Below are 24,951 nucleotides of genomic sequence, written 5' to 3'. Positions count from 1 at the left end.
AACTATTTAAAACATGAAAAAAGGTCCTGTCTTGTAGGCTGTAAGCTCTTTGGAGCTAGAACGGGCTTTTTCTTCATTTCTGTAAAGTGTTTAGCACGATGCATCCCCAGTGTGATTGAAACAAATCTTCTGATGCTGCTGTAGTGCAAATACAAATAATGCCTAACTCTTATACTGTGCTTTTCATCCATAGATCTCAAAGCACTTTACCAAGGAGGTCAGTACCGTTATCCCCATTGTACAGATGGAGAAAATGAGGCACAGAGAGGCTGACTTGCCCAAGGTCACTCAGAAGGCCAGTGGTAGAACCAGGAACAGAACCCAGGTGGTTGTCTAGTGAATTACCCACTAGGCAACACTACCACAACAAATAACCACCCAGTAAAAGCAATGAGCCTGATTCTTCTCCTCTCACTATAATTAAACCTGGGTAAGTCAGAGGTAACTCTCTTGAAGTCATTGGGCCACATCATCATTGTAATTACTTCATTGAAGACCCCATCCAATAGCAATGGACAGATCCAATTCTCGTCTCACGTAATTAAACCTGTGTAAAACAGGTGCAACACAATGGAGCTATGCCGATTTACACAAACTAAAGATCTGGCCCATTGGTTATATCAGCAGAAAGCTGCTGTAAGAGGAGTATCAGACCCAGTAAAATCAAGGAAGGGGTTCGAAAGAAAGGCAGGCGAATAGATAATGGGGGAACAGCATAAAATATTCATGGATGGAGAAAACCTGCTTTGTTTAATCATTAACTTGAAGCATACAACTGAGATGAGCTAGAACTGTACAAATTCTTAAAGATTGATTTACCTCATCAGTGATAGTCATTCTTCTCAGTGCCTGGATGGCTGCTTTCTGAACAGAAAGTGACGCAACTTCACTTTTGATACATGTCTTCAGAGCAGATTTCAGGTTCGGATTAGCAACCTCCATTGCCTTGCCCATGTTTCCAATAGCCTGTGGATTATGAAAACAAGGCAATAAATATATTTCCCCAGTCAATAAGAATGCTATACTGCACGCTGTGATTTTAAAATAATAGCTTATATAAAGAGAGAGGGAAATTAAAATACCCTAAGTGTGAGGTAGGTTAACTCGTCATTCCCAGAGCACTCATTGCCAATCATTGACTCCATAAAGTTTGCAACATCCGTTATTTCCTGTGTCACAGTTTTCTTGTCTTCATAGAATCTAAGGGAAGACAGAAATGAACCAAAAACCATTAGAAACACCTTACTTAGGTGTGTGTAGGGAATCCTTTTCTAAGTCAATTTGCACAAACATAGCAATCTGAATGATTAAATCTCCAAGTAATGACTTCTGTCAGAGTTTGTCCTAACATTTTCCCTGTACACGTATATGCACATATACTCACTTGGTAACAGCATGGCTTAGAGCATAAAAAGTAGCTCGACTTTGCTGGTACTGGGCCATGTTAAGAATTTCCCGTATTCTTTTGGTACATGGAAAAGGCAGGAGTCCAAGGCTGTATGTGACTGCATCCGTCACCAGAGGATCGACATTTCCAGTTCTTATTATCTGAAGTATAGAACCGAAGCAATCTGGAGTACCACACTGAATCAGACCCTGCACTGTGATGGAACTGAAAGGGAAAGAGATTATGGACATTAGCCCAATGTTCTTGAGTATATGTCCATGTTGCATATTAGAAAGAAACATCCAGCCAGTGTGTTACAACTATATTCAAATGAAGATAGATAATTTCTACAACTGAGAAATGTTTTTAGGTCTCTATGGAGTCATGAAATTCAAATCAGAACTTCATGAAATTGGAGTGTCTCAGAGTAAGAGTTTTCCAGTCAGGTCCACTGTAGAGACTAGTCCACAACCTGAAGTTCAAATCTAGATCCAAACTTCCACAAAGTCCAGAGGAGGGTTTGGAACTGGGGTTTTGGTTCAGGCGTATCCTTCTCCATCCCTGTCTGTATCATTGATATCTTTTATATCTATGTATTCTGTGTCTGTATCTAGATTTGTATGCGTTCTAGTGTGAGTGATATATACATATATCGCTGTGTGTCTCTAAATATATCACACAAATGGCCATTAAAATCAGTTAAAATCATATTATTTTTACAAATTATGCTAATATCATAACCAGCTATGGACAACAAAAGGTTTATTACATTACTGTTATTGTTATTATTCATTATTTTTATTATTGTAGCACTTAGGAGCCCAATTCATGGACCAAGAACCTATTGTGCTAGGCGCTGTACAAACACAGAACACCCAAGACATGTAGTCACATGTTTCTCTCTCTATCTCACCCTCCTCACATCCACAAACCAATCACAATCCTCAGTGATACAGTGTAATATAATGAGTTAAACAGGGGTGGGCAAACTTTTTGGCCCAAGGGCCACACTGGGGTTGCAAAAACTGTATGGACGGCCGGGTAGGAAAGGCTGTGCCTCCCCAAACAGCCTGGCCCCCACCCTGTATACGCCCCCTCCCACTTCCCACCTCCTGACTGCCCCCCTCAGAATCATAGAATCATAGAATATCAGGGTTGGAAGGGACCTCAGGAGGTCATCTAGTCTAACCCCCTGCTCAAAAGCAGGACCCATCCCCAATTAAATCATCCAGGCCAGGGCTTTGTCAAGCCTGACCTTAAAAACTTCTAAGGAAGGAGATTCCACCACCTCCCTAGGCAACGCATTCCAGTGTTTCACCACCCTCCTAGTGAAAAAGTTTTTCCTAATATCCAACCTAAACCTCCCCCACTGCAACTTGAGACCATTACTCCTTGTTCTGTCCTCTTCCACCACCAAGAATAGTCTAGAACCATCCTCTCTGGAATCACCTCTCAGGTAGTTGAAAGCAGCTATCAAATCCCCCCTCATTCTTCTCTTCCGCAGACTAAACAATCCCAGTTCCCTCAGCCTCTCCTCATAAGTCATGTGTTCCAGACCCCTAATCATTTTTGTTGCCCTTCGCTGGACTCTTTCCAATTTATCCACATCCTTCTTGTAGTGTGGGGCCCAAAACTGTACACAGTACTCCAGATGAGGCCTCACCAATGTCGAATAGAGGGGAACGATCACGTCCCTCCATCTGCTCGCTATGCCCCTACTTATACATCCCAAAATGCCATTGGCCTTCTTGGCAACAAGGGCACACTGCTGACTCATATCCAGCTTCTCGTCCATTGTCACCCCTAGGTCCTTTTCCGCAGAACTGCTGCCTAGCCATTTGGTCCCTAGTCTGTAGCGGTGCATTGGGTTCTTCCGTCCTAAGTGCAGGACCCTGCACTTATCCTTATTGAACCTCATCAGATTTCTTTTGGCCCAATCCTCCAATTTGTCTAGGTCCCTCTGTATCCTATTCCTGCCCTCCAGCATATCTACCACTCCTCCCAGTTTAGTATCATCCGCAAATTTGCTGAGAGTGCAATCCACACCATCCTCCAGATCATTTATGAAGATATTGAACAAAACCGGCCCCAGGACCGACCCCTGGGGCACTCCACTTGACACCGGCTGCCAACTAGACATGGAGCCATTGATCACTACCTGTTGAGCCTGACAATCTAGCCAACTTTCTACCCACCTTATAGTGCATTCATGCAGCCCATACTTCTTTAACTTGCTGACAAGAATACTGTGGGAGACCGTGTCAAAAGCTTTGCTAAAGTCAAGAAACAATACATCCACTGCTTTCCCTTCATCCACAGAACCAGTAATCTCATCATAGAAGGCGATTAGATTAGTCAGGCATGACCTTCCCTTGGTGAATCCATGCTGACTGTTCCTGACATGGATTCACTTCCCTTGGTGAATCCATGCTGACTGTTCCTGACATGGATTCACTTCCCTTGGTGAATCCATGCTGACATGCCTTTTTCCAGTCATCCGGGACTTCCCCCGTTCGCCACGAGTTTTCAAAGATAATGGCCAATGGCTCTGCAATCACAGCCGCCAGTTCCTTTAGCACTCTCGGATGCAACTCGTCCGGCCCCATGGACTTGTGCACGTCCAGCTTTTCTAAATAGTCCCTAACCACCTCTTTCTCCACAGAGGGCTGGCCATCTATTCCCCATGTTGTGATGCCCAGCGCAGCAGTCTGGGAGCTGACCTTGTTCGTGAAGACAGAGGCAAAAAAAGCATTGAGTACATTAGCTTTTTCCACATCCTCTGTCACTAGGTTGCCTCCCTCATTCATTAAGGGGCCCACACTTTCCTTGGCTTTCTTCTTGTTGCCAACATACCTGAAGAAACCCTTCTTGTTACTCTTAACATCTCTCGCTAGCTGCAGCTCCAGGTGCGATTTGGCCCTCCTAATTTCATTCCTACATGCCCGAGCAATATTTTTATACTCTTCCCCGGTCATATGTCCAACCTTCCACTTCTTGTAAGCTTCTTTTTTATGCTTAAGATCCGCTAGGATTTCACCGTTAAGCCAAGCTGGTCGCCTGCCATATTTACTATTCTTTCGACACATCGGGATGGTTTGTCCCTGTAACCTCAACAGGGATTCCTTGAAATACAGCCAGCTCTCCTGGACTCCTTTCCCGTTCATGTTAGAACCTCCAACCCATCCAATCCCCCCTGCCCCTTGTCCCCTAACCGCCCCCTCCCAGGATCTCCCGCCCTTAACCGCCCCCTGGGATCCTACCCCCATCCAACCCCCCTGCTCCCAGTCCCCCAACCCCTATGCACACCCTTGCCCCCTGACAGGCCCCCTGGGACCCCACGCATATCCTACCTCCCCCCGCTCCCCATCCCCTGACTCCTATCCACACACCCGCCCCCTGACAGGCCCCCCGGGACCCCATGCTTATCCAAGCCCCCATGTTCCCTGTCCCCTGACCGCCCCCCGCCCACTGCCCCATCCAACCGCCCCCTGCTCCCTGTCCCCTGACTGCCTTGGGACTCCCCGCCCTTTATCCACCCCCCAAGACCTGTCACCATGCTGCTCAGAGCAGCATGTCTGGCAACTGCGCCCCCTGGCTGGAGCTAGACACGCTGCCACACTGCCCTGCTGGAGCACGCAGCCCCGCCACACCAAGTGCTGCCCGTGTGGTAGCGTGGCTGTGGGGGAGGACAGACAGCAGGGGAAGGGCCAGGGCCTAGCCTCCCCGGCCAGGAGCTCAAGGGCAGGGCAGGAGGGTCCCATGGGCTGGATGTGGCCCGCGGGCCATAGTTTGCCCACCTCTGAGTTAAACGAAGGCTGCGTTTTCCTGTGTATGTGTAAATGGAATAAAATGCAGCCAGGAGGGAAATGGTGGAGCAGTAGATTTGTGGCCCAGTCCTGGACCTCCAAAAATGTGCTCTCCGCAACTGGAGATTTGGTAGTGGTAGCAGCTCATGCCAGGGCTTGTAATCAGTGTATTTTAACACATCTATTCCCTGAATAGCTTAAAAGTCTAATCTAATTTACCTATTCATGGGACTGTGGGGGGAGGGGAGGAGTCACAGGGGGACTGCTGATGTCTTTGATAAAGGCTTATTATGCAGTTATGCAGCATTTATTACACGACCATTTGAGGGACAATTGGTACAAGTTCTGGATTTGATCCCATATAATACCGAGCAGTATGGTTTACACTTAGGAGTCTACTCCCCCCGAAATATACTAGGATTTATATATATCAAAATAACAGTTAATGAGAAAATGAAAAATATTACTACCTTGTGGAAGGCAAGAATAAACCTGTTGAAGAAAATTATTACCCCACTGGACTTGTTTGTTTGTGGGATAACATTTAAATAGCATTCTGTGTCTCTCCCTCAAACACACACACTCTTAGCAGTCTTTCCCAGTCGCCAACTATTACAGCATTTTAAGATATTACTTTAGGCTATGATTAAAACTGTTTACAGGAGAACATCACCTCTGGAATTAAATTTGCGTTCACATTACCAGGCATTGTGTTTACACAATGCGAGAGCTACACTTTTTATACATTACCTTGAGGTCTCCATCATCTTCAGTACAAGAGACCCTAGCGTGTCATTGTGCAAGCCTCTAAGTCCAGTTACAAATTTGTAAAAAAGACTTGCTCTCTGCTGGTTCTGCTGGGAGGCTGACAACTTCTGCAGTTCCTGGAGGACCTTCAGCACAGTGTCCCCATGCCGGAAGGATTTGGTATCTGCACTTTCCAAGGAAAGACTTTTCTTTTCCAGTTTATCTAACAAACAGGAAAAGCATTATTTCTTTCTGTAAGCACTGTGATCTCAAACCCCACACTGGGCAACCAGGGATTATGGAGCTGCTCTGGGCTCAGCTAGCCCCACCCTGCCACACTTGCAAGACATGAACAGACTGGAGGAGGAGTTGAAAGGGAGCAGAACAGTTCACTGGTGGAAGACCAGGGAAGAGAGTGGACCTGCAATTTGCAGCTCCTGAGGAAAGGGCTGAGGGAAGGTAGGACCTCTCCCAACAACAACTTCCTGAGGGAAGGGAAGACTGTTAGAGGGCTTTCCCTTCACCCTCTCCCCTGATTCTTGTCACACATACAGAAAGCAGAAGATCAGAAGTCTGAAGTGCAGGCAATTCGATGTTTATTGGGGTTAGTGCCAAGCAATCATATTCATAGCTCTACACGCTGGCAGAGTCTGTTTCTCAGTGTTCTGTTCCCAGCTCTGACACCACAGAGCCTTTACTCCATGTCCCCCTTCCCAGCTCTGATTCCACAGAGCCTTGCCTGTGTCCCCATTCCCCTATTACCCATCCCCACCTCCTCCTCCTTAGCAGGCCCAAATATACCTGGAGTGCACACCCCTAGTCACACCCCTTACAACTTATGGTCCTGTTTTGTTTTCGAGGGTCGTGAGCTGGGGTCTTCATTCCATCCCTTTTGTACCCCACGGAAGGGGTAAGGAGTGAGTTTGTGCTCTGGCCAAGGCCAGGCCTTTCTTCGGATTTTAGTGTTTCTTATACCTCCCTCTACAACCCCCATTGCCCCTCCTAACTGGTTGCTTGACCTTGCTTTGAGATAAGGAGTTGAGGCAGTCTTCAAGTGTGCGCTCATCTATTACATCCCCACCATGCCCAGTAACACTTTAGCTGTATCCCTTATCTTTTCTCATTGTACTAAAAGCCCCATCTGGTTGTGGGAAATGCAACACAGTCTCTTTGTTCATTCTTCTTCACACATATTAGTATAAGATATGAGTTTCAAAACGTCAAACTCAAAATTCTATGTCAGGCTGACAAACAAGCCTAGATACTAACAAGGACCTGCTTCAAATGCACCGTGAGGGAGAGGCATTTCCTTCTCATTCTCATATGAACTCAGTTTGTTTGTGTTAATTCCCCTTGTGCTATCTGTAGTCTACCCTGACAGGCGAGAGACTGGAGACTGACCTGGCCAGGGGGCCAAGTCACACGAAGAGGCAGCTGCTACCCTGAGAGAGATAGAGAGCACTGCTGTGCAAAGCACAGCCATGAGGAAGTGCCCAGTGCTGAGCTGACCCCCTTCACACCTTCTTCTCACAGACTTCAAATTTTGAACCATAGTGGGGTGGTAGGAAGTTGCCCAGGGAGGGCAGCCTTAAGGATTTCTTGGATGTCAGACCTTTGATAGCCCTCACAGGGCCCTGAGCTGGAGCCTGGTGGAGTGGGAGGGCCCAGGCTCCCCTACACTCCCCAACCACCACATATCTAAGGGCCTAAATCCTGACCATTAGGCAACACTGCCCACAAGAGCAAGACATCACAGAGACATTTTAGTTTCTGACTCCTTAAAGCATCCTTCCTGTTTAAATAACAGGATCTTTATGAAGTTTTATATAGGTACTGATGTAGCTGAATAGTGCATTTGTTTCCCCATATCTAGAATTATTTCACGTATAGGTGAGTACACACCATTGCTTTTTCCTGAAAGTGATATCCTGCTTTTTTTATCGTAGGTGGTTATGCATTTCTTAACAAAGCTAATCTAACTTGATCAGTGGACATGTTTTATGAGGAGCGCATGCTGAGATGGGAAGCCAGAAATGTGCCACGGTGAAACTGAAAAATGTTTCAGTACTGCAGACCTACCTTCATCAAAGTTTCTGCTGTTGATTTTGGGGGTTTCGACAAGTTTCAGAGTTTGCGTGACTTGTGTCATCATACCATACTGATTTCTAGTAAATAAAAGAAAAACACAGTCCTTTAGTTGTGGCTGAATTAGTTGTGCTGAATCCTGCCCGCCATTGCATGGGCAGTAAAACAGGGCAGAATTTGACCTATTATCATTCATTATGACTATTTACAAAGGAAGGGTAACGATATATAACATGCCACCTACTTGTACGAGGAAGGCAGAAACAGGTGTTTTTCTCTGCAGTCTACTTCAGCCACATGCCTTCTCCTTGAATCTACAGTGTATTGACAGGATTGACTGCTGCTAAGCAGGGTGGATAATGGGCTGTTCTGTAAAACATAGTTAGAGGAACATTTGGCATATTTTGTTGTAGTAAAACAAGCACATTTCTGATCGCTATGGTTACTGGGCTACAATATTAACAGTTACAGCACATTGGGAGTGGTGCTGCTGTTTGGTTCATAATTAAATCACATCCTTGTCTAAAGAAAAACTGTGCCAATATCTCAGTCCATATCCTGCAGTCTCTTCACAGCCACCACTCCTGCAGATATCTTGTCCTAAGTGTCAGTGAAGTTATTATGGTGTTTGCCTGAGAATGTACCGTAGGACTGAGCCCTTATAACCTACAGGAAAGGACATGGCCTTATCAGTGCTTAATTTCATAGAATCATAGAATATCAGGGTTGGAAGGGACCTCAGGAGGTCATCTAGTCCAACCCCCTGCTCAAAGCAGGACCAACACCAACTAAATCATCCCAGCCAGGGCTTTGTCAAGCCTGACCTTAAAAACTTCTAAGGAAGGAGATTCCACCACCTCCCTAGGTAACATATTCCAGTGTTTCACCACCCTCCTAGTGAAAAAGTTTTTCCTAATATCCAACCTAAATCTCCCCCACTGCAACTTGAGACCATTACTCCTTGTTCTGTCATCTGCTACCACTGAGAACAGTCTAGAGCCATCCTCTCTGGAACCCCCTTTCAGGTAGTTGAAAGCAGCTATCAAATCCTCCCTCATTCTTCTCTTTTGTAGACTAAACATCCCCAGTTCCCTCAGCCTCTCCTCATAAGTCATGTGTTCCAGTCCCCTAATCATTTTTGTTGCCCTCCGCTGGACGCTTTCCAATTTTTCCACATCCTTCTTGTAGTGTGGGGCCCAAAATGGACACAGTACTCCAGATGAGGCCTCACCAGTGTCGAATAGAGGGGAACGATCACGTCCCTCGATCTGCTGGCAATGCCCCTACTTATACATCCTAAAATGCCATTGGCCTTCTTGGCAACAAGGGCACACTGCTGACTCATATCCAGCTTCTCGTCCACTGTAACCCCTAGGTCCTTTTCTACAGAACTGCTGCCGAGCCATTTGGTCCCTAGTCTGTAGCGGTGCATTGGATTCTTCCGTCCTAAGTGCAAGACTCTGCACTTGTCCTTGTTGAACCTCATCAGGTTTCTTTTGGCCCAATCCTCCAATTTGTCTAGGTCCCTTTGTATCCTATCCCTACCCTCCAGCGTATCTACCTCTCCTCCCAGTTTAGTGTCATCTGCAAACTTGCTGAGGGTGCATTTGTCATGAAAGAAGTTGCCTGGGCTCAAGCAATTAGGTGTTAGGGCTCAAGTAATGTTTTTACATTCATTACTGATGCAGCAAACCCAGAGGTGCCAGAGCTATGAACTGTCAAGCCTAAAGGTGCCCACACTCAGCCCTGGCAAGCTCTGGCACAAATTAAGCACTGGCCCTTATCATTATGAAGTAACTTGCAATGGTTAGAATAATTTAGACACTTTAAAATAGTGGATGTACTTCACAGTCCTCCTATGGTTACAAATGGTTTAAAGATTTCCATCAAGAACAAACATTAAAAGTATAAGCACGGGAGCATTCGGTACCAGGAACAAATATTCCAGCGCGTGTGTGTGCACGTTTGCACTCAGCCTACTTGCATGCACAAATACCCTGATCTGCTTCTGAGGATGGGGCTTGTCAAAGGATTTATCTTGGTGCATGCAGAAACCTCAGCATGCACATCAAGCTACTTGCATGCATATGCTGGTTACATACAATGTACATATGCATGTTGGAAGATTTGGCCAATAAAGTTTAATGGGCTATCTAGAAAACCTTGGGCCTGATCTGACAAGGTGCCTCACACCTGACAGTACTAAGCCCATGGGAAAGTGTGATTACATATATATATATATATATTATATATATATATATATATATATATATAATCAGTTATTCCCAACTAGTGTCTTAAAAAACCAAACCAAACCAAACCAACCAACCAACCAACCAAACAAAAAACCCACATCACTTTGCAGTATTTGTGAGAACAATGTGAAAGAAGTTGAGATGATATTCATTTCCCAAAGTTCAGATTTTTCTATTGACTTCCACTAATGGCAGGAAGCAAAGGCAGAGGGTCAGATTCTGAAGAACTAAAATAATATAATGAAGCACTTTCTTAAATAACATTATGCCCTGCTATACCTACCAGTCCCTTTATGAGGGCAATTGGGCTGACATAGTCTCTGATGGGATTGAAGTTATCGCAGGTTTTCAAGTTTCTATTAATTGAAATAACTGATGCTGTGTTCCCTTTTCTATCCTTGACTTCAACTTCACTGTCGCACTTCCCATATATGGTATCCTGGAGAGCGGAGAAAATTAACATCATTGTTCATGTTACCAAATGAGTTCAAGTCTAGTCTGAAATCCCATTGTCTGAGTAAGAACTTCAGGACAGGGCCCACTTAGTGGGTTTTGCTGCATTTGTTAAAGAAGTAAATTAACTTTTGCTCAGCTTCCTACCATGGAGATTGTTTTTAGGTTGTCTTCTGTTTCCATTGGCACAATAAGTGCTGAGATGATCCCCCTCTTGATGTTAAGAATGTTCATTGGTTCATTCTTCTCTGAATACAGCTGGACCTTCTTCCCATCCTGAGTGCTAAATTTCAGTTCATATCTGCCCCCCAAAAAAATAGTAGGTGTGAGACAAAAATAAAAACAAGCTAGCCAAGAGCTTACCATCTTGATTATTGCCAAATGCTCCATGTACATCTAGATATAGAATTATTCACTTGTATTAATGTGGCTCCCCAAAGCCCCAATCAAGATTGGGCTCCATTGTGCCAAGGACTGTACAAATACACACATTCCAAATAATTTAAAACAGCATTTAAAATATTCCCTAATAAACCACTTTCTGCATCTCTCCCTTCCCTTTTTTTCATGAGAAATAGTGAGCTTGGGCTCTCTGCTTATTATTTTATATTGCTCCGTTCTTTCCCCCAATTCTGTATAGTCTGTATAGACTATCCCCAACCATGACTCTACCTGGTATTATTAGTTTCTCTTTGAATACTGAGTAGGAAACTACTGACCATTAATACCTCCTCAGTTCTGGTGTATACCGTACACTTAAAGAATAAGATGTTATAAACTTTGAGGACATTCAATGAAGAGGAACAAGAATGATTTGTGGTCTGGAAAACCTAATTTATAGTGACAGGATTAAGGAGCTGAGTCTATTGAGTTTATTGTAGAGAAGGCTAAGGGTAAACTTGATGGATCTGTAAGTACCTATACAGGGAGAAGATTTCTGATATTAGAGGGCTCTTTAATCTAGTGTACAGATGCATAACAAAATCCAATGGCTGGTAGCTAAATTTAGACAAATTCAGAGAGGAAATAAGATGTGATGTTTTCAAAGTAAGGGTAATTAACTATTGGAACAGATTACCATCACTGGAGGTCTTTAAATCAAGACTGGATATCTTTCTAACAAATATGCTTTAGCTCCTAAACCTCAAGTTATTTTGCTGGATGCAAGAATCCCTGGGTGCAATTCTATGGCCTGTGATGTGCAGAACAGGGTAATAGCATTAGGGACATCTTCAGGAAGGGCATTCCATGCATAAAGGGAGGCATTGAACAAGTGTGAAGGTTCATGTGGAGAAATGGACAAGCAAGCAATGGAAGCTGGTTTCACTGGTGGACCAGAGGGGGCAGACACAATAACTTACCAGTGCAGGTAAGTAGGGAGGAGCTAAGTTGGGAAGGACATTAAAGGTCAGTAGCAGAAGCCTGGGCTGTTTGCTTAGGTGGGCTAATGTTACTTTGTGCCGTGTAAGCCGAGCAAAGTAGTCTGAAAGTGGCTGGAGACGTCCATTTGACAACTCCTCATGTTCAGGGGAACTTTCCTCTGGTAGAAAACTCAGAGTGGACTACACTGACTCCTACACCAGCACTCCCCACACTCCTGATATGAGGGAGAGAAGGGAGCAGGCTGTGAACATTCCAGCGTCAGAGTGTGGATGGGATGATTTCTGCTACACCCAGGCTTTCAGTGACACAATTCAAGGCTGTCGCCATGCAGCCCCAAATTGTGCCACAGCCAGGTGGCTCTGAATCAAGGAGTTGCAACTAGCTCCTGCTCTCTCAGCATCACAGTTCATTCCCGAGTCTGGGACAGCACTGCCATACATCGCCCCTTCTAAAGGACAGGGCAGGTTGTAAAGTCATAGTCTATCCCGAATTAAATAAGAATGGGTTTGTTAGCAAAGGCTCTAGTAAGTTTTTGCTCACTGGGCCATGGCTCTGGCAAAGTCATCCGAGTTCTTTGACTTTTTCAGGAGACTCTTTCCCTCAGCATCCACACCGAACATCTCTCGCAGGGTACATTGGCTTGTCTTCAGGATGAAGCTACACAGCTGTGGGACCTCCAGCTCAACCTGAAAACATACACAGCACATGTTTTCTCCTTCTCTCACTATCACTCCTGCAGAACTATGTGGTTCTTATTTTTAAAGATACAGGAGATGTTCTTAAATTTATTTTTAAAGTAACACTGTGTGCACCGTGCACTTGTATAGCAGTTTTTGTGTGAAGATCGAAGAGTGCTTTAAGTAATCTTACAATATCCAGGTGGAGTAAAGGTCATATAGATTTGTAGAGAACCTAGCATGTAGGGATCCTGGTCTATGACTTGGGCCCCTAAGAGCTATGGAAATATGAATAATTAATAATATATTCCTTATATTAACGATGGGTAAACTGAGAGACAGGCACGTTATGTGACTTTCTCATGATCACATAGTAAGTCAATGGCAAAGAATGGAACAAGTACCCAGGTCGCCTGCTCCACCCATTTCACCAAACTACATATGAATCAATTCCTCACTTCGGGCTGGTAGAGAATTTTCAGTTAAAACTATTTTTCAACAGAATGTTGGGTTTTCAATTGAATATCTTTTTTGTTGAAAAACTGTCTGCTTTCCATGGAAAACTGATTTTTTATTAAAAAAATGAATGCTCCAAACCCAAAATACTTCTATTTGGATATGCTGTCTCATGGGAATGGTAGTTTGGTTGGCTCACTTCCCTATTCTCCTCTAAGGACTGGGTTCCCCAGCCGGGTTTTATCTCCTCAGATACATCATGGCCATTCAACTCCCATGATGCACAGCCTATCCTCACCAATAGGGGAGAATAGTCCAACCAGGGAGCCCAACTTGTAGAAGAAAATGGGAGCACAAGGCATCCAAACTACAACACCCATAAGGCACTGCAGTGACATTCTGGAATAGAAATATTTTGGCTAAAATAGTTTGGATTTTGGCCAAAATATTTCAGATTTAGATTTTTTTTGCCAAAAATTCAAAATTTGCCACAGGGTGGGAGGACCATTTATCCAACCAGCTCTTTCTGCAGTTCTGTTTACACAAGCTGAGGATACAGACCTTAGACTCTCAAATCTTTTTAAAAGAGAGACAGCATATTATCTCTGAAAATATGCACAATGGACCAAGTCCTTTTTGCTCTATTCTGGTCCTACTGATATCTATAGAACTACTTAACTAAGGAAAGTGAGTATGACATGGTCCAACATTATTATAAAGTCCAGAATTATTATTAATCAAATAATATTATAACTACAGCTGGTCAAAAAGTGAGAATTTTTTTGCAAAAACTTTTTTGTCAGAAAATGTTGAAATTTGAAATGGTATGACCAGAGTATTTATGGGTATTCTTAAAGTAATGATAATAACATGTGACCTTACTCCCATTGACTTTAATTGGAGCAGAATCAGGCCTCTAATTTATAAGATTTCTCACATATGGAATGTGTCAAAAGTGAGTACATTTCAAGCAGAACAAGCATGAAGATGACTAATGAGAAACACTGAACATTTGCTCCACACCATACTGCATGCTAGATGCAAAGACCAGCAATATTCACTGTAAACCAGCAATCTGCAGTGTGGTCTTGACATTGGCTTCAAAACTTGTGAAGAAATTTGAGCATTATACAGAGGAGTATTTAGTTACTGGACAGAACACTGTAACACCCAAAAGCTATTTTCCCAGTTACCCAGTTAATGAAGTAATATTGTGAAATGTGACATTTTGAGGAAGTTGGAAGGAGAATAGCATAGGTTATCGGGCTAATGGCCTATGGAGCCTTTCACCCCTAGGATACCAGATCCTGACCCAGGAAGATGATAACTGAAAGTTGTCATCACCTGGTGAGTATTCAGTGTGCTGCATGAAATCAATTGATCAATTAGCAGTCTCAGTTTAGGCTCTAGTGGATAAGTGTTGAATGCTTCTATTGGCAGACCCAGAGGAAAAGCCAAATACTGAATGAGCCATGCACTGAGTTACCAACTCTGCTATTTCTTCTCTAGGAGTAGAAAAGCCTGGTCAGGTTCGAGGTGCATTGGCAGGAGTGAAGAAACTCTGCCAATCTTGCCACTGCCTTTTCTGTCGGAAAATAAAGGGCTTCAGACTTCAGGGCTGTCAAATGTGTGCATTTCACAAGCACTACATTCACTAAATACAAAATGGAGGGGGAAGGGAGATGGAGGCCATAGGAAGTATGGGGGAGGAGTTTCCAATTGTTAATCCCCATGTTGCCCATTATCTTTTTTCTGATTGAAGTCAGTTCTTTCTTCCTCTTTCCTTACCTTGCAGTTAATTTTAGAGCCACTTCGTGAATCTGCTGTTCCTTTCACTCCACTTGCTATTTCTGCTTCATAGGTGTAAATGTATTTTCTGAGATGTTTAAATCTGGTTGCATCTTCTGCAATTAGAAAAACAAATACATTTTTATGAATAGCACAGACAGATGCATATTTAGATCATCACAATACAGTTCAAGATAGCATTGTGCAAACTGGAAATAATGCCAGAAATGAGGGAAATATTACAATATCCCTATGGCTGATTTCTTCTTTGGTTTTGTACATAAGTTGGGGTTTTTTTAAGATAAATCTGTAGAAGAGATATGGTAAGTTGTGATTATTTGAAGCCTTTAAATCAAGATAGGATGTTTTTTTCCAAAATATGTACTATATTGCTCAAACAGAAATATGTGCTCAAACAGAAATTATGGCCTTGATGCACAAATTATTGGATCCTTTGTCTTGTATTATACAACATGTCAGCTTAGACAATCATAATGATCCCTTCTGGCTTTAAAGTCTATGCATCTCAGATTTTTTTCCCCATTAAAGTCAATGGTAAGCACATTTGGGAATGTAGGCCCCATCGGAAGAAAATGTAAGGGATAAATGAAGCTATGCAAAGGAAAGATAGCAAGAATAATAAAAGGCCAATATGGCTCCATCGGGAGCTCTTTAAAGTCATGGAAATCAAAAAGAAATTCTACAAAAAGTGGAAACATGAATGAATTGCTAAGGAGGAGTAAAAAGAATAGCCCAAGCATGTAGGGACAAAATCAGAAAGGCTAAGGCACAAAATAAGTTACACCTAGCAAGGGACATAAAATGCAATAAACAGAGGTTCTTTAAATATATTAGGAGGAAGAGAAAGATGAAGGAAAGTGTAGGTCCTCCACTTAGTGGAGAAGGAGAACTAAAACTCATGACATCAGGAAGGCTGAGGTGTTTAATGCCTATTTTGTTTCAGTGTTCATTAAAAAGGTTAATGGTGATGAGATACTCAACACAATTAATATTAACACGGGGGAAGGAATGCAGGCCAAAATAGGGAAAGAACAGGTTAAAGAATGTTTAGATAAATTAGATATATCCAAGTCAATATGGCTTGAGGAAAACTTGGAACTGTTAGCAATTATGTTTGAGAACTCACGGATGATGGATGAAGTCCCAGAGGACTGGAGTAGGGCTAACATAGTACCTATCTTCAAAAAGATGAGCAAAAAGGACTTGGGGAATTATAGACCAGTGTGCCTAACTTAATACCTGGAAAGATACTTAAACATTTTTTGAACAATATAATTATGAGCACCCAGAGAATAATAGGTTTATAAGGAATAGCCAGCATGGATTTGTCAACAATAAATCATACCAAACCAACCTAACTTCCTTCTTTGACAGGGTTACTGGCCTAAAGGATAGGGTAGAAGCTGTAGATGTGATATATCTTGATTTTAGGAAGGCTTTTGATACAGTCCCAGATAACATTCTCATAAGCAAATGAGGGAAATGTGGTCTAGATGAAATTACTATAAGATAGGTGCAAAATTAGTTGAAAGACCATACTTAAAGAGTCAGGTTTCAGAGTAGCAGCTGTGTTAGTCTGTATCTGCAAAAAGAAAAGGAGGACTTGTGGCCCGTTAGAGACTAACAGGCCACTTTTGGATAGCATCCACTTTGGCCTGTAGGGGGCTGATAGTTCTTTGACCCACCTGGTGTCCAAGGTAGGTCGTTATCAATGGTTCACTGTCAAACTGGGAGGTAATATCTAGTGGGTCCCACAGGGTTCTGTCCTGGGTCTGACCCTATTCAATATTTTTAGGTTTGACAGAATCAATTTTTTTTATAATTTTGATGGATAATATAAATATTTATTTTAAGCATTTTTAAAAAATATTTAAATTTTCAGTTTTGCAAAATTATGGGTGTTAAACCATTTTAAAAAATGGTTTAAATTTGCACAGTTGTTACATGAAATTAAGGGGATATTTAGACAATAATTATTTAATGACATTTGATATTGAGATTTTAAAAAGTTAAAGCATTATAGCTATTAAAATACAAATTGTCAACATTGCATGTCAAAATACACAAAGTAAATATCCTTAAATCAAACTCTAATAAATTCTCAAGCAGCTCTTTTCTTACTTTGCCTATTGGTAAATTTAGAATATTATGGATGGGAATATTTTTTCATTGGTTTCTGTGTGTATGGTCAAATTGAAAAAAATTAAATCTAAATCCTTCCAAATTTAAATATTTTTGTTAATGACTTGGATGATGGAGTGGAGAGTATGCTTATAAAATGTGCAGGTGACACCAAAATTGGAGGGGTTGCAAGCACTTTGAAAGACAGGATTAGAATTCAAAATGACCTTGATGAATTAGAGAATTGTTCTGAAGTCAGTAAGATGAAATTCAATAAAGACAAGTGCAAAGTACTATACAAATGCACAGCTACAAAATGGGGAATAACTAGCTAGCCAGTAATACTATTGGAAAGGATCTGGGGGTTATTGTAGATCAAAAATTGAATGCGTCAGCTATGTGATGCAGTTTCAAAAATCCTAATATCGCTCTGGGGTGTTGTATGTAAGTCACGGGAAGTAACTCTCCTGCTCTGCTCAGCACTGGTTAAGCCTCAGCTGGACTACTGTATCCAGTTCTGGGCACCACACTTTAAGAATGATGTGGACAAATTGGAGAGAGTCCAGAGGAGAGCAATAAAAATAAGAAAAGGTTTTAAAAACCTGACCTATGAGAAAACTGGGCATGTTTAGTCTTGAGAAAAGAAAACTGAAGGGAGACCTGATAATAGTCTTAAAATATGCTAACAGCTGTTGTAAAGAGGACTGTGATCAATTTCCAACCCTGATATTCTATGAGTCTATGATTCTATGATTCTCCATGTCCACTGAATATTGGAAAAGAAAAAAAGGGGCTTAATCTGCAGCAAAAAAGATTTAAACTAGATATTAGGAAAATTGTTCTAACTATATCTGTAAGTAAGTTTTAGAATAGGCTTCCAAGGGAGGTTGTGCAGTCCCCATCATTGGAAGCTTTTAAGAACATATTGGACAAACATGTGTCAGGGATGGTCTAGGTTTACTTGGTCCTGCCTCAGCACAGCGGGCTGGACTTAAAGGCCTCTCAATATCCCTTCCAGCCCCACCTTTTTATGATTCTATGCAGACAATTAATTAGATTGTTTTTAAAAAGCATGTATTGGGTTTCTTTAAAAGTGGTGTTTGCTTCCTTGCTAACAACAGAGTTCAGCTCAAATTTGTGCAGTCACAATTCAAAGAAAACTATAAGTGCCAATTTGTCCAGGAATTTCACATGGTTGACATTTACAAAGATAAATGTGGAAATGGAGTGGAAAAAACCAACCCCCAAACCAGAATCCCTAATTCTAATTCTGTGAGAATCTAAAGAACCGTCCTCCTGTCCAAAAGTTTCTATGAGTTTTCTGGGAACATGAGATATTTTTCTGAGTCAAACTCACATCTGAGTTCATGGACTCCCTGGAGTTCTTCCTTTTTATGTTAGTGGACATTTTTTTTTTATGTGTACAGGACCCAGATCAGGCCTGTGCACTGTTTAAGTCCTTGAGACAACATCAGGCAGGAGGAAATGTGTTTAGAAGCCTCTCCTAAGAGCTCAGAGGACTTAAGTGGCAGACAGGCCTTGTGCTGGGTCTCTTCACACTGGAGAATTTCACCTATCTGTCCCTACTACCTGCAAAAGAGATTCAGATTTAACAATATTATTATTTATTATCTGTATTGTGGTAGCGCCTAGGAGAGGAGCCCTAGTCATGGACCAGGACCCCATTGTGCTAGGTGCTGTATAACACAGAGCAAAAATGATGCCATGAACAGCATACTGAATTCTGCTTACAGATAAAATGAAAAATCAGTGAGGTTACGTAGATGTAGATGAAAGCAGAATATCCTTCACTGTCTCACAGGGATATGAGATCTTCCAGTGGCAGGCCTGGAAATTGTGGGCCAAATTCTGTTCACAGATAACTGCCATTGTGTCTGCAGGCTGAACTGGAAACTAACCCTGATCCTCCTTGGGAGGAAGGAAAGTCAACTTCATCTTGGCGTAAGCACACATACTCCAGTGAAATCAAGAGTTTTGTCTCTTTATGCCAGCACTGTGTTTGGCTCAGTGAAGTGTATTATATTCTCAGCCATGCTCCTGTAACACATTTTATCATGTCAGCAGGGAATATCTCAATAGAATCTGGTGGGATTTTGACTGCTTTCTTTATATTTTGGTACAAGAATTACGCTTTAGAGGGGAAAAGAGAGATTTTAAAAGCAAGCTATACATCTTAGAAGAGGAATATATGACACAGACTAAGCTATGGAAGTGCGAACTGAATAATTTCAAATCAGAGAGCCAAATCCTCAGCTGGTGTAAATCAGCATAGACCTGTTGAAGTCAAGCTGTGCCAGTTTACACCAGCTAAGGATCTGGCCAAGAGTTTACTCTGACATCATTGGGGTTGTAAATGAGAGTAGAATTTTGCTGTAAGTATCCTCTTTTTTCCTTGGATTTCCAGAGTCTGTAAGCCTTACCTATTTTCCCTTTGATGTCAAGTATTTTATTTTAGACACCATTAATTTAATTATTAATAAATATGAATATGATAGCAATAAATACTTAATATGATATAGTTCTCTTCATCCCCAATGATTTAACTAATCTGATCAGCCAATTATATTAATTACAATCATACAAACAGTTTGAAGGCTATCCATGTAAACTTCAGCTATCTTACACTCCACCATACTATAATTGTTTGTATACTTTCATCAATTCTCACAATACTGATATCTGTTGTATTAATTCTAGGAGACATAATTTCTCTCTAACTACTGCTTCATTTCCAGGGTTTAACATGAACCTTATCTGTTATAAAAGGAATAAATAATGATGGAAATAGTAAATAAAAATAAAGTTGAGAAATTGACAGTGAAACCCAGAAAAAACTCTCTGAATTGTCTCAGATGGATGAATTAATCCTGATCACCTGTAGATGGTGCTAGAGTGTCAAATAAGAAAAAGCAAAAGCTTATCAAAGACAAAGATCAAAACAACTCATGGACACTGACCCTCCAGAGGAACGTTCTGTATCCAAGCAAGCTGTCAGGGCCAACCAGGGTCCATTACAAAGGTTGTGCATAAAGTCAGCATTTCCTGTTTCTTGACTAGGTTGGTTTAATAAATTATTATCCCGGCTGACAGAGTTATTGACATAAAGTATTCTGTAGGTATTTAGTTAGCTATATGAGTCAAATACTTGGGTGTAGCAATAACCGAAAGGAGTAAATCAGGAGTGAGATTACCAGTGTACATTGAAATGAAATGCATACGATTTCCCTGTTAAATCTTCAAAGTCAGAGAAAGGGGACTTCCAAAATAATGGATCTTGAAAATCAATCAAGCAAATAAATGTGGTATTTCTTTTTGGAAAGTTTTTTAAAATTCAAAGCGATAATCATTGCTTTTCAGGCTGATGAAAAGTCTTAAAATTCATACGGCTAAGTCCCTGAGACCCTGTAATTCCTGAAGTCAACAGGAGTTTTGCCTGAGTAAACATCTGTTTTAAAGGAAGAGATATATGGAAATGGAAAACCAAAAACCAAAAACCTGAACTTTGGGAGGTATAGTCAGTTAAAACAATAGTAGAGCAAAAGGAATACAAAGGGAGAACCCTTACTTGAACAAGCTGGATTTCCATTTTCAGGCCCATCTTCTGTAAAAAAGCAAAGCATAAAATAAAACTTTTACAAATGATTAATATCAAACAAATAAAATAGAAATTCATATGTACATTCTGCATCACAGTCCAGAGATGGATATGCAGACACAGTGGGGCCTCACTAATTTGTACTAACAATTAAGGGCTTAGTTCTGCAAACACTGAGGTAAAAGGCAAAATTCCCATCTACTTAAATGGTAAAGTCGAGCATTAAAAAAACACTGCAAATGACTGAATTTTGTGAATTAGCAAGCAAGGGCCTGATCCTCAGATCACTGAACTCAGTAGCAAAGTGCTCCTTGATATTAATGGTGTATGATCAGGCACTAAATGTACAACATAATAATAAAAAGAATTGTTGATAGATGACAAACAGACCAAATGCATCACAGAATATGCTTTCTTTACGACACTAAAAATTCTAGGTTAGTTTTAAATTATGAAAATATTGAATAGTAGACTAATAACTGTACGGCGGTAATATTTCCTTTGTAAAAATAATGATAGTGTTGCTATATGAGACCTCTGTACAACTCTCTGCTATTACATCTTGACTAAGAAGCAGGGAGAGACCTCCGTTTTTGTGTCTGAATTATAAAATTTGTGGACTGGCGAAAAGTAGATAAGTAAGAGGCAGCTGTATTGATGACAGAGGGTAAACATATTTGTTGAAAAAGGTGTTTAATTTAATCGATATTTGGATTGCATAAAGCTATGCATTCACTTAAGGTTAGTTTGAATACTGAGACTTTATTCTTCCATGCACCCTGATTCAAAGCCCACAGTCCTTTCTTTGACTTAACTGATCAGACTCATATTGTTTTGCATTAGAAAAAAAGTTACTTATTTCACATAATCTAATAAAAACAACAATACTAGTAACAATATATAGGACCAAATACATCCTTAGTGTAACTCCGGTGAAGTCAATAAAGGCACATTGGGGGTGAGTATTATCATTACCTGCATATAGGACCAGATCCTGCTAAACACCCATTTATTTCAATGGTGAAGGATTAAACCCATAGTTCTATCCTCCTGAAGGATCCCAAAACATTTTACAAACTATGGTACCATTGAACAATCTAAACAGACACTCCTAGGCCAGGAAGGAGTTATCTTACAACTCCACCACACCACGTTCATTTTTTTCCCCAAATTATACCAGGTCTATCTTTACTGAACTGAACCAAAATTACTACAGAGCTACTGTCATCTTTTAATACAAATCACTATTTCACATACAGTGCCTCCTACCAGACACATCATGTTTTATCACTCATATCCCATCACACTTGCAGTAAAACATATTAGCAACACCCACACGAAATCTGCAGAATACTATAAAATGTCTCCTCGCAGGTGAGCAATGATCACTGTAAAGAAAAGCAGCTAGGCAAAAATAAAGGACGATGATACCACTACACTTGTCAAATAAATTAAAAATAAACCAGAGAAATGGTGACATTTCCAACTTTTCCTTTATGGATTTAATCTGGATCCTGCTATTAGGACACACTCCCCAAAAGGGAATAGATTTCATATTTCCCATCCTTGGCTTCTCTGATTCTGTGATTCATAGTCCCATAGATTTTTCCCTCCCTGATATTTTAATAGATTTTCACATAAAGCTGCAAAAAGCTACTTACGAGTGAGCACATCACTGCTGAGCAGCAACAGCAGCAGCAGCCAGAGCTGCAGAGGGCCCATGGTGAGCACCGGACCCTATTGCTGCTGTCCCCTCAGTTCTTCTCCTTCCTCCCTTCACCTCCTCTACCCAAGTTTCAGGGAGAGAATGAGCCTCCTCACTTGGCCCTGCATTTATATAGTCTGTTGCAAGCAGCTGAGCCAAATCGTTTAGAAAGTTCAGAGCAAATTGCAAAAGGTCCAAAGGTTAGAGTCCTGGATCCTCTTTGCAATGCGGCAGAAGGCTCAGCCTGGGCTGCTGAGGCCCCAGCATGCAGAAGAAGACTGAACATTTATCTGTAGTAAATGATTGTGCCACTTCAATTGTATTTTTCGGTCTTTAACTGACTTTTAACAGCAGAAGATAATATTACAACAAAAGGGGTTTCCTCCTTTTAGCAAGAAATAAAGTAAATCATGTAAATTACTGCTGGGGCAAGCTAGCACTACAGAACTTTGAATTAGTATGGAGGCTGAGGGCTTGAATGGTACTTATACATGAGAGCAATTAGATTATTGTGCAATTTAGGCATCTTCTCTTTACTTAATGTGAACATGCTGTCATGTGCCCAGAAGAGGCAGTACAATCAATAAAAGAAAAGGAGTACTAGTGGCACCTTAGAGACTAACCAATTTATTTGAGCATAAGCTTTCGTGAGCTACAGCTCACTTCATCGGATGCACACCTTTTCTTTTTGCGAATACAGACTAACACGGCTGTTACTCTGAAACCTGTCATAGAACAATCAATGTTACTGATGCCCTTTGTAAGGCAAAAATTTCCTTCATACCTTGCTAAAAAGCAGATGCATTTCAGACAGGCTGGTAATATCCAGGCACGAGAGGCCATATTAAATGCTGGGATTAGAAAATTCAGTATTCTTGCTGGTTTCAGTTAGCCCAGATTTTTAGAGATCATCGCCTTGTTTGGTAACAACAACAAAGAAATGAGAGGTTTCAGAGTAAGCAGCCGTGTTCGTCTGAATCCGCAAAAAGAACAGAAGTACTTGTGGCACCTTAGAGACTAACAAATTTATTAGAGCATAAGCTCACGAAAGCTTATGCTCTAATAAATTTGTTAGTCTCTAAGGTGCCTCAAGTACTCCTGTTCTTTTTAAAGAAATGAGAAGTAATGATAAGAAATGATCATTATTATTCAGAAAACTAAATGAAGGAAATTGAAAACTGTACAGTATTCATGAACATTTAAGTGTATATTAGAGCTGGTCAAAAATCAGGATTTCCATCCCATAGGGAATTCTAATATTTGGGGAAAAATTCCCAAATCACTATGAAAAGCAATTTTTTTTTCAGAATGGAAAGTTCCCAGAAGTTCAGTTCAGTAATGTCAAAACATTTGATTTTGACATTTCTGTCCACAATGAAAAGTTCTGACATTCCCAAATCAAAATATTTCTTTTTGTTTTGTTGAACCAAATCAAAACATTTATTTTTAGCTTGGATCAACAGTAATCTGGGTGCCCCTAAACTGCCATGGTGCCTCATGGGAGTTGTAATTCAGGTACCTCATGACTTGACTCTTCTCTGTGGGGTAGGCTCTGTTGCTAGATTAGTCTCCCATGATGCACCATGTTCACATAACTCTCATGATGTACAATGTCAGTTCAACCAGAAGGTAGGTAGTGCATCATGGCAGATATAGTTCAGCCAGGGAGCCCAGCCCTTCCTTGACATCTCTGGGGTTTAGGATTTCATCTAAAGGCACTTGGATAGGCAAGCCATTTTGGTCAGATCAGAAATCTCATAAGAACAGACTTTCTTGTGAGAATTCCCTCTCCTTCCGTGATTTGGGTTGAAAATACCACAAGAACAACATTTTTGAAGGATCTGATTGTATACAAGTATTTGCCTCCCTCCTTTCTTTCTCTTTCTTTATTTGAGGAAGAGGGTGTGACGGGTTGGATCACAGAAACCCCCTGGGAGCTGCCACCTGATGTGCCAAGACTACTTCTCCCCCGGCTTTCCTGTGCACTGAGCTTAGGACTTCAGTGCCCTGCCTGGTTTGAGCCAGACCCGCTAGCCTCCTGCAAGCCCAGACCCAGGTCTGAACCACGTCCCCTAACAGCTGTAGGCTCAATTGAGAGCAGCTTACAGAAGTGTTCCTTTCTTTAACACTCAGATGCCCAACTCCCAATGGGGTCCAAACCCTAAATACATCCGTTTTACCCTGTATAAAGCTTAAATTGTTCGCCCTCTATAACACTGATAGAGAGATATGCACAGCTGTTTCCCCCCCCCCAAGTATTAATAAGTAAAAAGTGATTTTATTAAATACAGAAAGTAGGATTTAAGTGGTTCCAAGTAGGAACAGACAGAACAAAGTGAATTACCAAGCAAAACAAAATAAAACACGCAAGTCTAAGTCTAGTACAGTAATAAAAACTGAATATAGATTTAATCTCATCCTTAGAGATGTTTCAATAGTTTCTTTCACAGA

The 24,951-nt window shown here is 41.3% G+C and overlaps 1 protein-coding gene across 1 annotated transcript in view; it reads right to left on the bottom strand.

Moving 5' to 3' along the window:
* APOB (apolipoprotein B) overlaps nt 1-22,596 on the bottom strand; it is a 50,615-nt gene extending 28,019 nt beyond the window's left edge. The window contains exons 1-12 of the mRNA XM_073335899.1: nt 22,457-22,596; nt 20,766-20,801; nt 15,038-15,153; nt 12,657-12,802; nt 10,881-11,034; nt 10,564-10,719; nt 8,270-8,394; nt 8,020-8,105; nt 5,944-6,163; nt 1,385-1,612; nt 1,083-1,200; nt 820-966 (exon numbers count right to left, since the gene is read on the bottom strand). Of these exons, the coding sequence (XP_073192000.1) occupies nt 820-966; nt 1,083-1,200; nt 1,385-1,612; nt 5,944-6,163; nt 8,020-8,105; nt 8,270-8,394; nt 10,564-10,719; nt 10,881-11,034; nt 12,657-12,802; nt 15,038-15,153; nt 20,766-20,801; nt 22,457-22,517 (1,593 nt within the window). The 5' untranslated portion in view covers nt 22,518-22,596. The remainder of the gene's footprint in view (nt 1-819; nt 967-1,082; nt 1,201-1,384; nt 1,613-5,943; nt 6,164-8,019; nt 8,106-8,269; nt 8,395-10,563; nt 10,720-10,880; nt 11,035-12,656; nt 12,803-15,037; nt 15,154-20,765; nt 20,802-22,456) is intronic.
* Between the last annotated feature and the right edge of the window lie 2,355 nt (nt 22,597-24,951).

Source organism: Lepidochelys kempii, chromosome 3, assembly GCF_965140265.1.
Source record: "Lepidochelys kempii isolate rLepKem1 chromosome 3, rLepKem1.hap2, whole genome shotgun sequence".
NCBI classification, from domain to species: domain Eukaryota; kingdom Metazoa; phylum Chordata; order Testudines; family Cheloniidae; genus Lepidochelys; species Lepidochelys kempii.
Note: the sequence above shows the minus strand (reverse complement) of the source record. Positions and strands in the feature narration are given on the sequence as shown.